This window comes from Brachionichthys hirsutus, unplaced genomic scaffold, assembly GCF_040956055.1.
Source record: "Brachionichthys hirsutus isolate HB-005 unplaced genomic scaffold, CSIRO-AGI_Bhir_v1 contig_696, whole genome shotgun sequence".
NCBI classification, from domain to species: domain Eukaryota; kingdom Metazoa; phylum Chordata; class Actinopteri; order Lophiiformes; family Brachionichthyidae; genus Brachionichthys; species Brachionichthys hirsutus.
In genome coordinates this window covers 210,074-222,904 of record NW_027180387.1, presented here as the reverse complement: position 1 = coordinate 222,904, position 12,831 = coordinate 210,074, and the positions used below count along the sequence as shown (strand labels likewise).

The window sequence follows — 12,831 nt, the reverse complement described above, 5'->3', positions numbered from 1 at the left end:
TATGTCATTAAATTGTTATAATCATTATCGTATTCAACAACAGCAACAAAAAACAGCTATTAGCAATATATATCTGCAGCTAACAAGCGTTTTAATGGTAGATTGATTATTGGCCTGTAAAATAAAGAGGTGTGGAAAAAGTCACTTGATTTACTTCAGAGACATCTTGAAATATTTTTTTTTAAATCTAATATACAGTTTATAAAAATGCAAATCATGGAAAACACTGCCACTGCAAACTGACCACATCAACTGATCGCAATATAATGGAGTTGAAAAAATCAACTCCAAGCGTAATTATCGTCTCAAATATTTCAACATTGCAGCAGATTAACAGTATTTCATCATGCGCATGTGTAGTTTACTATAAATGCTCATTAACTGGGCCACAGAGAGCCACTGCAGACGTTTGCCTTCAACGTTGCCAGATACCACAGCTGCCACTCGGGGGACGGTTGGTGGCCGGACGTGGAAATATATTACTTACAACCCTGTTATGTCTTAGTCATTCAGAACAAGTCAGTGCCCCCCCCCCCCCCCACCCTGCATGAGAGCGTGTGGAAATGGAGAATGGGTGGCAATTCGGCACATTGTTCTGCACGGTAATCTAATCAGTCTGTGGCTTGGCTCAGACACTGCTGCACTATTAGGGGAAAAAACAATAAGCAGTGGAGGACGAGTGGAAGGATTGAGAGGAGTTTTTGCACGCATCTATCCACCCGTTCTCTCTGTGTCTCACTATTTAGGTGTGTTAAAAGCCCCTATGGTAAAAACGATATGCACAAAAACAAATCTCGCTCGGCTCGATAACTGGAGAGCATGTGCTGAACCCCACAGCTGTGTCTGACCTCTTTCAGCTGTTGCGCTGAACCCCAAACGGAGCTGCTCTGTTTCAAAGGCGTTGTGTATTGTTCCACAGAAATGTGAAAGTGCTGATCGCTATCAATAAACAGGAGAAGAGACGTGCGTGCCTCGACAGAGCATACAGCTTGGGTAAACAGAACGTGCGTGTGTGAGCGTGCAGACCTTCTGGGTGGTAGATCTGGACTATCTTCACATATTGAGGCCACTACAACTGTCACACCTGTTCAAATCACAGACAGGGCAGAATAGAAAGCCCTTTCTTTCCCTTATCTCAGCCCCCTGAACGCCTTCCTCTCCTTTGTCTCTGTCTGTTTAAGCCATAACTGAGATCTGCAGATCCCTATCTGTCCGTCTGTGGTCATAGTCCTGTTCAAGTCAGATAGCAGAGGCGTCACATTTAACTGGCAATTAAGGGGCTCACACACACACCAGTGGCATAGAAAGCTGTCTTATCTTTGTTACATGGCAGGATTCTGGCAGGATCGGTGGCCAAATGGAAAGTCGGTCAGACGGTTGCATTTTATAGTTTCCATACCTGGAGGGAGTGACGAGAAACACCAGCTAAGAGTCTTTCCAACTCTCCCATTCATGTCTTTTCTCTTTGTGACAAGGGCACAGCGATAAAGTCTGTTTATATTCTTGTCACTATAACGTGGGTGTCTGTGAGCCTGTTCTAAACGGAGCCGTCGGACAGAGCTGCAGAGCCGCGGCTCTGACGGCGTTGGTTTATTTGAGGAAGCCAGACGCCAGGACCGAGTTTGATTTGATTAGTCAAAGGCTGTGAGCGACTGTTGACCCGTGCTGACTTGGGCCTCCAGTCGCACCTGGCGCAGGTTTCCATGAATCGGTTGGGAAATGTACGCCAAGAAGTTTCTCCAAGCTGTTGCTGGTTAAAAATAAAATAAAATATGCTGTTATTTCTTAAGGCTGCTGTGGAATCAGGATATTTCCCAAGAGAATCCCACTCCTCCATCATATCACATTAAATCTTGAAGTATATTCCTCAAAAAGTATTTAGAACAAAATGACTCTTTAGCTGAGAAATGTCACAATCCTTAAATTCAAGGGTGGAGGCATGTATTGATTTGACTTTACAGTGACCGGGTTAATGCCATTCATTGCAGCAGCAAGTAGAGATTATGACGATCACAGACCTAATATATTCATTTTCCTCACATGCATCATCTGACCTCAGCAGCCGACGGGTTCCGGTTCAGCCAACTGGTCTGGATATTTTAAATTCACGCCTCTTCAGGGTGTTGTCGGGAAAATATCAAGGTATAGCAGCACACGACAGAAAGAGGCCTCACGTCGAGGTTGATGCGGCTTGTCAGTCTTTATTTACCTGATTTCATGTCATAATTTGTCCAGCGTCCACATATCCACAAAGCACTCTGAAGCATCGGCGCGACCTGGAAGCAGATGCAACTTCCATTTTTAAACTTCAGAAATGACCTCATTGGGACTTTCTGGATTTGGTGTGAGCTCTTCTTTTGGTTTTGACGCTAACCAAACAACGAGACAACTTGTGGGATTGCATAAAGGTAACTGCGTCTGAGGCCTACAACGAAGTACTTCAGTGACTCGGCAGTCAAACAACTAAAATTACAGAGGAAACTGAATCCCGTTGTTATGGTAACAGGCCGAGGAGGTCTCTGAAAGTGAAAAAGAAGGAGACACCTTCCCTTTGGAAATTGCACACTATTCCTATCCAGTTACCCGGGCAACTATTAGCTGTAATTTGGAATAATTCTCTGTCTTCCGGGTCCTTCCATTCCCCATTGTGCCTCTTCATAAAAGAGATATAACCCAGATGAGCTAAACGTATTCCGAACACCTTTCCATAGCTGCAGGAGTAACCGAACGATGGCTGACAAAGTTACGCAACTGTTAAAAAGGAGTGTGTTGCATCCAAATTTTGCACAAAATGACACTTGGCCTCTCTGACCCCATCTTGAAGTTGGGATGGGCTGCTGTTTTCCTCCTTTCAGAACAAAATGATGTGTTTTCCCGAGGGGCTAAATATTGAAAGCGCAGAGATATAAACGTATGCAAGGAAGGGCCTGATTCTCTGTTGCGTTGCCAAAGGTCTGTGCGTCACTTGATCCATTGTTTAGTGCAGGGGGCTCGGTGAGCAAGGCGGCTGCCCCCCCGCTCCAGCTGCAGCCTCGCTGCTGTTTATGTTTGCAGGGCCCTTCGCCTTGAAGTGAGGCTCCACAAGCAAAGCCTCGCCACATGCAGGCTGTCAGAGAAGCCACTGGCCTTTTCTTTCCACTCGTCTCCCATGTGAAGCCCTTCCTTTGTTTCTTCCCGAACCTCCATTCTCTATAAAGCCCTCAATCTCCCCCCCCCCCAACTTGTTTGCTTTCCGTTGCTGACGGTGCAGCCCGTCCCCTTTCGGAGGAGATGAAGGGTTGGAATTATCTTCTTGAGTTTCAAAGACCTCCATCCCGAGCAGAAGAGAGGTAATAGGTATTTACCCCCCCCCCCCCCCCCCCCCCCCAGCCTCGTCTGTGAGAGTGAAGCTGTGTGTTTTCAGCAGCAGAATTTGAGAGACATGGTAGTAGTCGTGCCACAGGAATATTTCAGCTTGTATAAATATTCTAATATTTATACTGGTGTTTAATACTGACAAGCGCAGCACATTGAGGGAATGGAAAACATTCAAAGAGAAAACCACTGATGGAATTATAGATTCATAAATGGCTGGCTTTTTGGATTTGATAGTTTTCTACAATTGCACAATTTGTTTTTTTTTTTTTTTGGGGGGGGGGGGGGGGGGGGGGGGGACGTGAGGGAATTGTTTTCTAGATTAAAAAAAACCCAGTTTGAGACCAAATCTCCCAGGCCAGCCTTACAAACTATCGGTGAACCGGGCTCGGTTGCGTGGTGTGTGTCCATGTGTCTGAAGGTCACCGGTCCTGACCTTGGCTCCTGGGTGGGCTGCTGTGGCTGTGTGCTTGTCTTGGATCATCTGTGGAGCCTTCTGTTCACTGAAACAATAAGCAAGCAGAAGGAGCATCCTCAAAGGCATCACCGCTCTCATTTTCTCTCCCCTTCTCACACACACACACACACACACACACACACACACATTCATTCGTTCATTAATCTTCTGAGCCGGTTCGCCCGTTATACCGGGTCGTGCTGGAGCCTATCCCAGCAGTCTACAGGCGAGAGGCGGAGTACACCCTGGACAAGCCGCCAGTTCATCGCAAGACCACACACAGACAGTCATTCACACACACACACACACACCCATGGACAGTTTAGTGTTACCAATTCACCTAATTTGCATGATTTTGGTGGTGGGAAGAAGCCGGAGAGAACCCACGCAGACACGGGGAGAACATGGCCACAAGTCGGATTGGAACCTGCGACCTTCTTACTGTGAAGCAACATAAAATAAATTTGACTTTATATTTGTGTTAAAATATGATCCGATCCAAGGTGATACCATTAACTTCCAAACGCAGCAGAGAAGCTCTGCCACACAGAGGCTTTCTTCTCCGGCTACCCGGAACCTGCTATTATGACAGTGACCCTTTAACGGAGCCACTCTGAGAGCCTCATTTGATGTTCAAGAGGCTTTGATGCCGTTAGGTGTCATCAGCATGTGCGCCGCTAAATTGCAGATCACCTCAGGTGAAGAAAGTCCCTGATCAGACCACAACTTGAAGAAGGTGCCTCTCTAGGAGAACATTACAGCACTCATGCTGGAAGTTCCCACCGGTGGGAAGAGTTGTGGCATTACGCTAAATCAATCTGATTATTATTAATTACATGAAAAACAACAGTTTCAATAAGACATTGTGGCTGACTTGCTGCTTACTTTAGTTTTGTACTCTATACTATATATATACTGTATACACACACACATAATCTTTTCTCCTCAGAGCAGCTTTGCTGTCGTTTCATGTACCATCACCCTTATCCTAAAATTTGTGTGAGGGTTTATAATTTGGTGTCTTTGCAGTACAAAAACAGTTTTTGATCATTTACAGGTTCAGATCTTAAATCCAACATAATCTGACCTGTGTGTGTGTGTGTGTGTGTGTGTTGTTTTTTCCCTGCTCCTCATCCAGTACATTTCTATGCTGGTTCTCCCTTCTAGTGGCTAACGGTAGTACTACCATGAACGCAGGAGACGCGTCTCAGCGGTGAACCGTATCTCAGGTTCGTGTGTGAAGGGCGACATCTGCTGTGAATGAGCCAGATGTGTAATATAAATTGTAATGAATACAAATACCACACACCAAATAAACTAAAATAAAATATTATGAATCAGAGATGCGTTCGTAATTTACATCAGCAAGTGGAAAAGAGGCCCTCCGTCCGTCTCTGTGTTCAGATACTTGTTGATGTAAAAGCAAAAAGATTACACTGTGAAAAAGAAATCAAGCTAAGCATTAAAAAATATAAAAACAGTGTAAATCATGTTAACGTCTGCCCCTGTCCAGTCAAACACTTATTAAAACAAACTGAGTCATAAATGTTCCCATCCATTATAACCCTGCCAAAATACTGGGTCAACCTGACCCAGTAAAAATACAAAATTAATCCAGAATTGCACTGGAGTTTTACTGACCCCACATTAGTTTAAACCCAACGCTGTCTTGTGTGAAGAAAGTTATTTTCAAATGAAACGTTGCTGTGTGAATCTGCTCTTTGCTGTTTGCGAGCCTATCCAGAAGAAATCAATTGAAATTTTGGCTTTAGTGATTAAACAGGATACACAGGAATTAATTTTATTCAAATTTACCGGGAAATGAAAAATTTCATAAATGATAGATTTACAAAATTATCCTCAACCCTTGAAGCTGTTGATTCATCTGATCTAACACACATTTAAAATAACTAGGCCTTCAATAGCCTACAATATTAATAAAAACTTGTATTTATTATTTTAAATAACTGCCCTGATCAATTTTCTGACAGTTTGATACAGATATAGTTTGTCTATAATTCTTTTGCACAGGTAAGGATCAACTTTAGCCTTTTCAGCCAGGCCACACACAAATCCTTCAGGTCGCTCTGACCTATCTTTTCTCTCAACCCTCATTAAGGCAGAGCGGACATTGTGCTGAGTCGGCTGTAGATTTACCTGTGTACTCAGTATGACTCGTGGTTTGTCTGTGAAAAGAAGCTTTCTTCATCGGCTCCTCTTCTTCCTCCTCAGTTGGCCTTTCTCCTTTGCAAAGAAGCTCTAAAAGACATTTGGTTTTTGTTTCAGAAGGTGATTACAGACCTACGCAAACTACAAAGGATTGCCTGGATGGTTTATTTAGCAGTTTTGGGGTTGATAAGGACCCAAAAACACCATAATAGTGTAGAAACATGGGAAAAGTGAGTTTTTCATAATATGGGACCTTTAAATTCTGTATGTGAAAAAAAGAAAAGCATACCGACATCCAGAGTTGAGCAAAATAAAGCTTTCCCGTAATGCAGTACAAAATAGAAAAGAAACATACAACTGTACAAAAAGTAATAATAGCTTGGTTTGTAATCAGCATTTCCGCAATTATAATTTATTTACAGTATTAAATATTCAAGCCAAACAGTTTTACATTGCTGTTCACTGTTTTCAAAAGCTGCACTTCTTCTGTGCGACTTTCTTCTTGACATAGTCTTGTATGCTGCACAGCATGGGCTCCGCATAGAGAAGCTTCAGGGGGATGGTCTGCAGCAACCAACCCTGAACGGAAACACACACACACACACACAGGGAAAATTAGTCTCGTCCATGTAACCGGTCATTATTCTTTCCCTTCAGACGGTTGTGCCGCTGACTCTTACCAAAACTATATAACAGATGCTGCCGTACGTCTTATCTCCAGCTCTGATGAATTGCAGGGAGCTTTTCACAAAGTCTTCTGGGGTCAGAGTCACCATGTTGGTTTCCTGATAAGCTGTCATTCGAGTGGAGACTCCAAATGGAGCCACAACCTAAGAAAACAAGATGAGTTCAGACAATCACTGCAAAGTCCTTCGCTCCTCTTCGTCTCACAGATCTTGAGATGGAGACTTAGGAATATTAGAGTACCTGTATAATAATCCCTTTACTTTTGTACTCAGCCTGAAGACTTTGAGAAAATCTTTCTACAAACACCTGCATGGAGACAAATTAGAACCTGAATGACTACGTGCTGCGACTTGGAGGTGTGCACGGTGCTGTATTTACCTTACTGGCAGCATACAGGGTGTACATGGGGAATGGAATGGAGGCGATCCCAGATGAGATGTTCACAATTGCCCCTTTCCCCCTGCAACAGCACAAGGAAGACATTTGTGGTTTTACACCTTTGGCTAGAATCTAAATAGGAATCGCCATGTTGTGATTTTAAAAAACAAAACAAAATCCTATTACAGTAGGACAATAAGGGTAGCAAACCTATTCTTCATTCCTGGAAGGATTATTTTGCACATCTGGAAGATGATAAAGTCAATCAATGAATTCCGAATGAATGGTATAATTTATCTGACCATTGTCCGATAAACATTAATTACAAACCAGAGTTCATTATACAAACACTCTCTTACCTTTGCCATAGTTTTGATATTGCAGTTTATCACCTTTATAATTGTCTGAAAGAAACAACAACATGAAAACACTTTATGGACAAGGTGGGTGCAATTTAGTTTTTAAAACAGGGATAGCTTCCTCTTTTCTCTTCCTCTCTCTTCCGTGTGTGTGTATGTATGTGTGTGTGTGTGTGTTCTATTGCATGCACATGCTTGAGTTTGCACATGTACATTCATGTAGATGATGCATCAACAATGCTTGCCAGTGGTTTCACGCTCTTCCACTGACTTTCGGGTGGCAGGGAATAACTCTCAGTGTAAACACAGGGGAACTGACCTGATCCAGATCTGCAGACTCAAGAAATTTACAGGGGATCATGTTGGGCAACATGCCAACATTATTGACTGGGGTAGAAGAGAAAAAGATTCATTTTCAAAGGAGAAAGGTATTGTATATCCTATAAACATGTTCACTTGTGTTCATATGTTCTGTAAAAAATCCAACCTAAAACCCCAATGTTGAGTTCTTTAAGCTGATTCTCAATATCGCTGAAGACATTTTCCTTTATGAAATCTGTTACTACGACCTTCACCTTCTTCCCTGTAGCAATGCCTAAGAGAAATGGAAAAATGGGGTGAGTAGTTTATTGAATATTGAGGAATCTGACAATGATAAAACAAATATTTGTGTTAAATCAATTTTGCAATAGGTAAATAAATAAAAACATTTGTTTTACTTATTTCTTTGGCCACCTGTTCCATTTTCACTTTGGTTCTACTCATGAGTACGATGTTCATTCCTTGCTCAGCCAGCTGAGCCGAGAGCAGCAGTGGTTGTTGGGAAAATCGCCACAGACAGGGATTAGCAGATGTGCATCAAGTCAAAAATATATATATATAACCTGCAGAGAGAGAGCTGGACAGGACTTCACATACAGTCTTGATGTAGCAAATGATTTACCGTTGGCTATGATCTCACTTTGGTTTTACTACATGCCAAGTGTAAAGTTCAAACAGACACGAAATGAGCGATTTAACACTTACCGCAAATGCATATGCTCTCCCTATTCCTTCTGACGCACCCGTCACCACTAAAAGATGGATGCAGAGGTTTGTGTTACACTTTCCTTCATCACCTTCTCTTTCAAACACGAAGGGCAGGATGAATCAATCACACCATTCCCTCTGCTCTGCTGTCGGACAAATCCCTGCATTGTGTTTGTGTTTGTGTTTGTTTACACCGTGCCCAACCCATCCTGTCCTTACAAGCCTGTACGGCGTGTTCCACAGTTCCGATAAAGAATTTGTTGGGACAAACGGGAACTGCTTGTTTGTAAGTAATCTTCACAATTATAAATATGATGGGCAACGATATTAGGCCCTGCCTGGTTTGACATTTAAGGCTAAGTGAAGCTCAAACGCAAGCAGCAATTTAATATTTCGGTGTGTGCTCATGCCTTTATTTTTGCCTGGTGACAGAATGAACAGGATGTCTGCTTTTCATTCATTTCTCTGAAAAGCTGTAACATGATTTGTTTCTCTGGAAGATGATTATTAGTGCTGGGCGTTCCTCACTTCAGCAACACAAAGGTTTGTGAGATCAGAAACCACAAATCAATAGTCCTACAACAACCCTCGTTTGTGTTGAGGTGGTAGGTTGTGGATGGAAGTTACAATAACCAACAAGCAACCTCCTGCATGCTCTGAAGCAGTTTGGAGCTGATCATGAAGCAGTTGCAGTGATGCTGAACATGCAGTAAAAATATCAATTCAATTTGCACCATCAATATTATTAATTTCACAGAATTTAATATAAAATTTAACATAAAAGAAATGACACGTAACAAAATAAATCCTGACAGGTATTTCTACAAATTAAATGTAATTCAGACATGCACTCATAGAAATTACAAAATCGAATTATTTTATTATTGTTTTTACCTTAGTTGACCCACAAACCAGTTTCTTTCCTCAGGAAAATGAAAAAGACAGAATTGTGGGCGACTCCGTCTGTGCAGATGTAGTTTCAAAGTGTCAGGGTGCAGAAATGAACATTGAGGGACAGGGTTTATACAAGCGAGAACACACTGTTCTCTAATGGCTGTTTTGCTCCACTGTGCTGGAATGGAATGAGAGTGGACTTTGGAAAGAAAGGACAAATCAGCCCAGTATATTCTGCTTTTTTATAAGGCCCCTTTTATGTCTGTGGGAACCTGAATAACCTCTTCAGAAGATGCCAAATGATGATTTTTCTTGTAGGTTGATGAAACTTTTCTGGGACCTGCGGAAGAATGTGTGTGTGTGTGTGTGTGTGTGTGTGTGTGCGTGTGTGTGTGTCTAATTACTGAGCCACCATCTTTTTAGCGCCAGCATGCGCCCCCAATTATATTAACATTGAAAGACAGTTCTCAAGTTCACATGGCTGCACGGTTTTGTCGGCAGCAGCTGAAGCGTTAGTACAACCGGCCATCATTAATTCATCATGTCAACCTGAAAACAACACGAGAGCATCATTTTCTAAAGGCGAGCAGAAAAGGTTCGAAAGTCAACAGCTTGATGTAGCTCTGACACCAGTGACACTAATTTGCCTCCCTTTGCTATACAATAATTTTTATTGCATCATAACTTCACTGGCTGGCAGAGAACCTTCTGTAGATTAACACGGACTGAATGTTCTGTTCATTTAAATGGCAAAATATTTAAAGCGCTAAATCGATAGGTATGAATAAGTGACTCTAAGATCAAAGAGATCAAGTCCATTCTTGTCAGCAGTTAAAAGTATGAAGTAACAGGAAGTTTGGAACGCCGTGCTTGCAGTTACTAAATGGTCGTCATGCATTTATGGAGATCCAAGCTTATTAGTTATACTTACTTATACATCAATAATAATTATATAGCACACACATTTGTGTTGTGCTATATAAAAACACATAATTTATTCTCAGCGTGGCTAATGCTATTTGTGACATCATTCAAAGTCATAGGGTTATTCATTGTTTCATTAGCCACTTATGGCCTAATGTAGCACACATTACAGTCCACACACACACATGGACAAACAGTACATGGACACAAATCTCACCTGCCCACTCTCCCATAGAGGTAAAAAAGGACTTTGACACTGGAAAGCATATTTTTGGAAACAACATCCTACTGAAAAGCAACAGTTTCCCTGCAAAGTAAACAACAACCGCAGTACCAAGAGAAATGAAGAACAATTCCATTGAATCCATGCCTGTCTGGCACAAAACAAATTTCTGTCTCTCGGCGTCTCCTCAACAGTTTTTCACTAGAAATAAAGAATGACAGAAAGAGGGATTAGCTGTACCAGAGGACACTCCCATTTCAACACAGACTCACACACACATGCAGGCTCTTACTCTACCTCCAACTTGCATGCAGAAACATGCGGTGCATGTTGTATTGAAGAATAACGCCGTTCAGCTACTGAGGTTCCGAGTAAGACATGTTTGCGGTTGTTTGACAATATCTAACAAGTTGGAACTCGGGACTCTTTTAATAACTGAAACTTTCATTATAATTTTTCATATTTTAAAATGTGCGACCACGTTCACAAGCATCATCTAAAATCCTGTATCTTAACAGGTGCAGTTGTACAAAGAAGTTAGGTCAAATACTTTGTTCATTCTTCAGATACCTCTTGAACCAAAGAATGCGCGAATTACACTGGAATATCAATAACTTCTCATATTCTTCTATTCATTTAATCTAAATCAACAATTTGTCTCCTGGACCTCATGCCAAAACATGTGCACTTCCCTGTTAGCTCTGCACCTAAACTTATTTGAATAAAGATGACCTATAGGGACATAAACCTCTGACTAAAATTTTATTTTAAGATGATCTTTTATTGTCATTGAAATGATAAAAATAAAAAAATGTTACACTGCAAGCACAGAACGAAAAAATTCCGTTTACACGATGACTAGTGGCTTGAACGCAGAATTTATGGTGGACTAGAGATTTCACGCTGTCAGAGTCATTTAACTTTGGCTGCTTGACCGACTGACAGCGGCGTTGTCGAGGGCGACGGGCGGTGGCGCGAGCCTGCAAAGTCTCACACGTCATCACGGCGCGCCAGCCGTGTTGCTCGCGCCATTCTCGGGAGCGTGTTTCCCAGAGGCCCGGTGGCCGCTGATACAGGGAGGTGTTGTTTTCTTTTTGCTACCCTCTGTCTTTCACGTGAGTCTGATTTAATTTATTGTTGAGACTATTATTATTACTCTTGTTACTGCGCTCCCAGGATAGTGTCGGCCAATGGCTTCCCGTTGAATAAGTTTAGCTTGTTGGCTAGCCCAAATGTAGCTTGAGTGTTCTGGATATCGACGGTTTTGGTTTTTCCGCACGTTTCTTTCAGCCCGTTTTTGAGTGAACGTGTTGCAGAGATGCTCACTGAAGCAGCGTGTTCTGTGGGAGTTAATTTATGTTCTTGAATGCAGCCTTGACGGTGCGTTTGCTGCTCCCTTCGATCCCTGAATGTTGAGCTTGTTTTGGTTCTCTACTCTTAAAAACAATCTAATTTCATGAGCTTGTTTATTATCGCACGTCAGCATTTCATGGTTTTAAAAAAAAATCACCGCAACAAGGTGTCTGTGCAGTGAAAAGGCCCGTCGCCGCACGGAGTGCGTTCGTTTACTGCGTTCAGGCCACGCAGAGGATGCCTTGATTTTAGTCTGATAATCATAAGTGTTGGTTTCGGGACTATAGTTAACGCCTCTAGTCTTAGCATTGAGAGAAGTAGGCTAAGAATTACATAACGTTAGCTACAGTTGGAAGCAAAAAAATGCTCATACCCTATTTTATGGCAGATTTGGTGACAAAATAAAATAGGTATTTGTTGTTAACAGTATCCACATCTAAATACTATCAGTTTAGATGAGAGATACTGCCAGTATTTTCCTCAAATATAACAGAATGCTACTGTCACTGACTATTACAGTTGTACAATTATTTGACTCCTTATGACAAGCATCACCAGACACCAATGCTAATCCAAGCCCATTCCAGAGGCAAAGCTCTCTCTCTCTCTCTTTCGTTCTAATTTTTTTAAAGACAATTGTTTTTGATTATTGTCACAATGCTTCTTGGCAATACATCTTATAAGTTTGGAAAGCCTGTATATTTCCCTTTTTTAAAATCGTACTACATTTGTGAGAAACATGCACTATAGTGATGAGCAGCAGGGCTGAGTATGTGGCTCGCACCCATGAAAAATGGGCCAAACCCTCTCTGCCAATGGCAAAACAGCTTTCCTTTGCCGTCGCTATTGTCATTTGTTTTGCGCTGCTGGTACCCCCCGGGTGCTGACAATCAGCTGCCTGAGTGGAACATTATGTTCAGCGATCAGTCCAGATTCTGCCTGTGACACGAGGACTGTAAGGTCAAAGTGTGGCGAGGACTAAGGAGGCATGCCTGTTATCTCTT

The 12,831-nt window shown here is 42.1% G+C and overlaps 2 protein-coding genes across 2 annotated transcripts in view; one reads left to right on the top strand and one right to left on the bottom strand.

The window, feature by feature from the left end:
• Window positions 1–6,448: 6,448 nt before the first annotated feature.
• On the bottom strand, window positions 6,449–10,619 carry LOC137914440 (17-beta-hydroxysteroid dehydrogenase type 3-like). Its single transcript, XM_068757990.1, has 11 exons — window positions 10,469–10,619; window positions 8,431–8,477; window positions 8,124–8,199; window positions 7,892–7,999; window positions 7,724–7,791; window positions 7,405–7,449; window positions 7,256–7,290; window positions 7,046–7,127; window positions 6,908–6,973; window positions 6,661–6,810; window positions 6,449–6,559 (listed from the first exon to the last, which is right to left on the bottom strand). Exons 1-11 carry the CDS (start codon window positions 10,617–10,619, stop codon window positions 6,449–6,451), a joined length of 939 nt encoding a protein of 312 aa, XP_068614091.1.
• Window positions 10,620–11,521: 902 nt separating this feature from the next.
• Window positions 11,522–12,831, top strand: part of LOC137914434 (importin-11-like) — a 63,673-nt gene continuing 62,363 nt past the window's right edge. The window contains exon 1 of the mRNA XM_068757984.1: window positions 11,522–11,589. The gene's annotated coding sequence lies outside the window, so the exon portion shown is untranslated. The remainder of the gene's footprint in view (window positions 11,590–12,831) is intronic.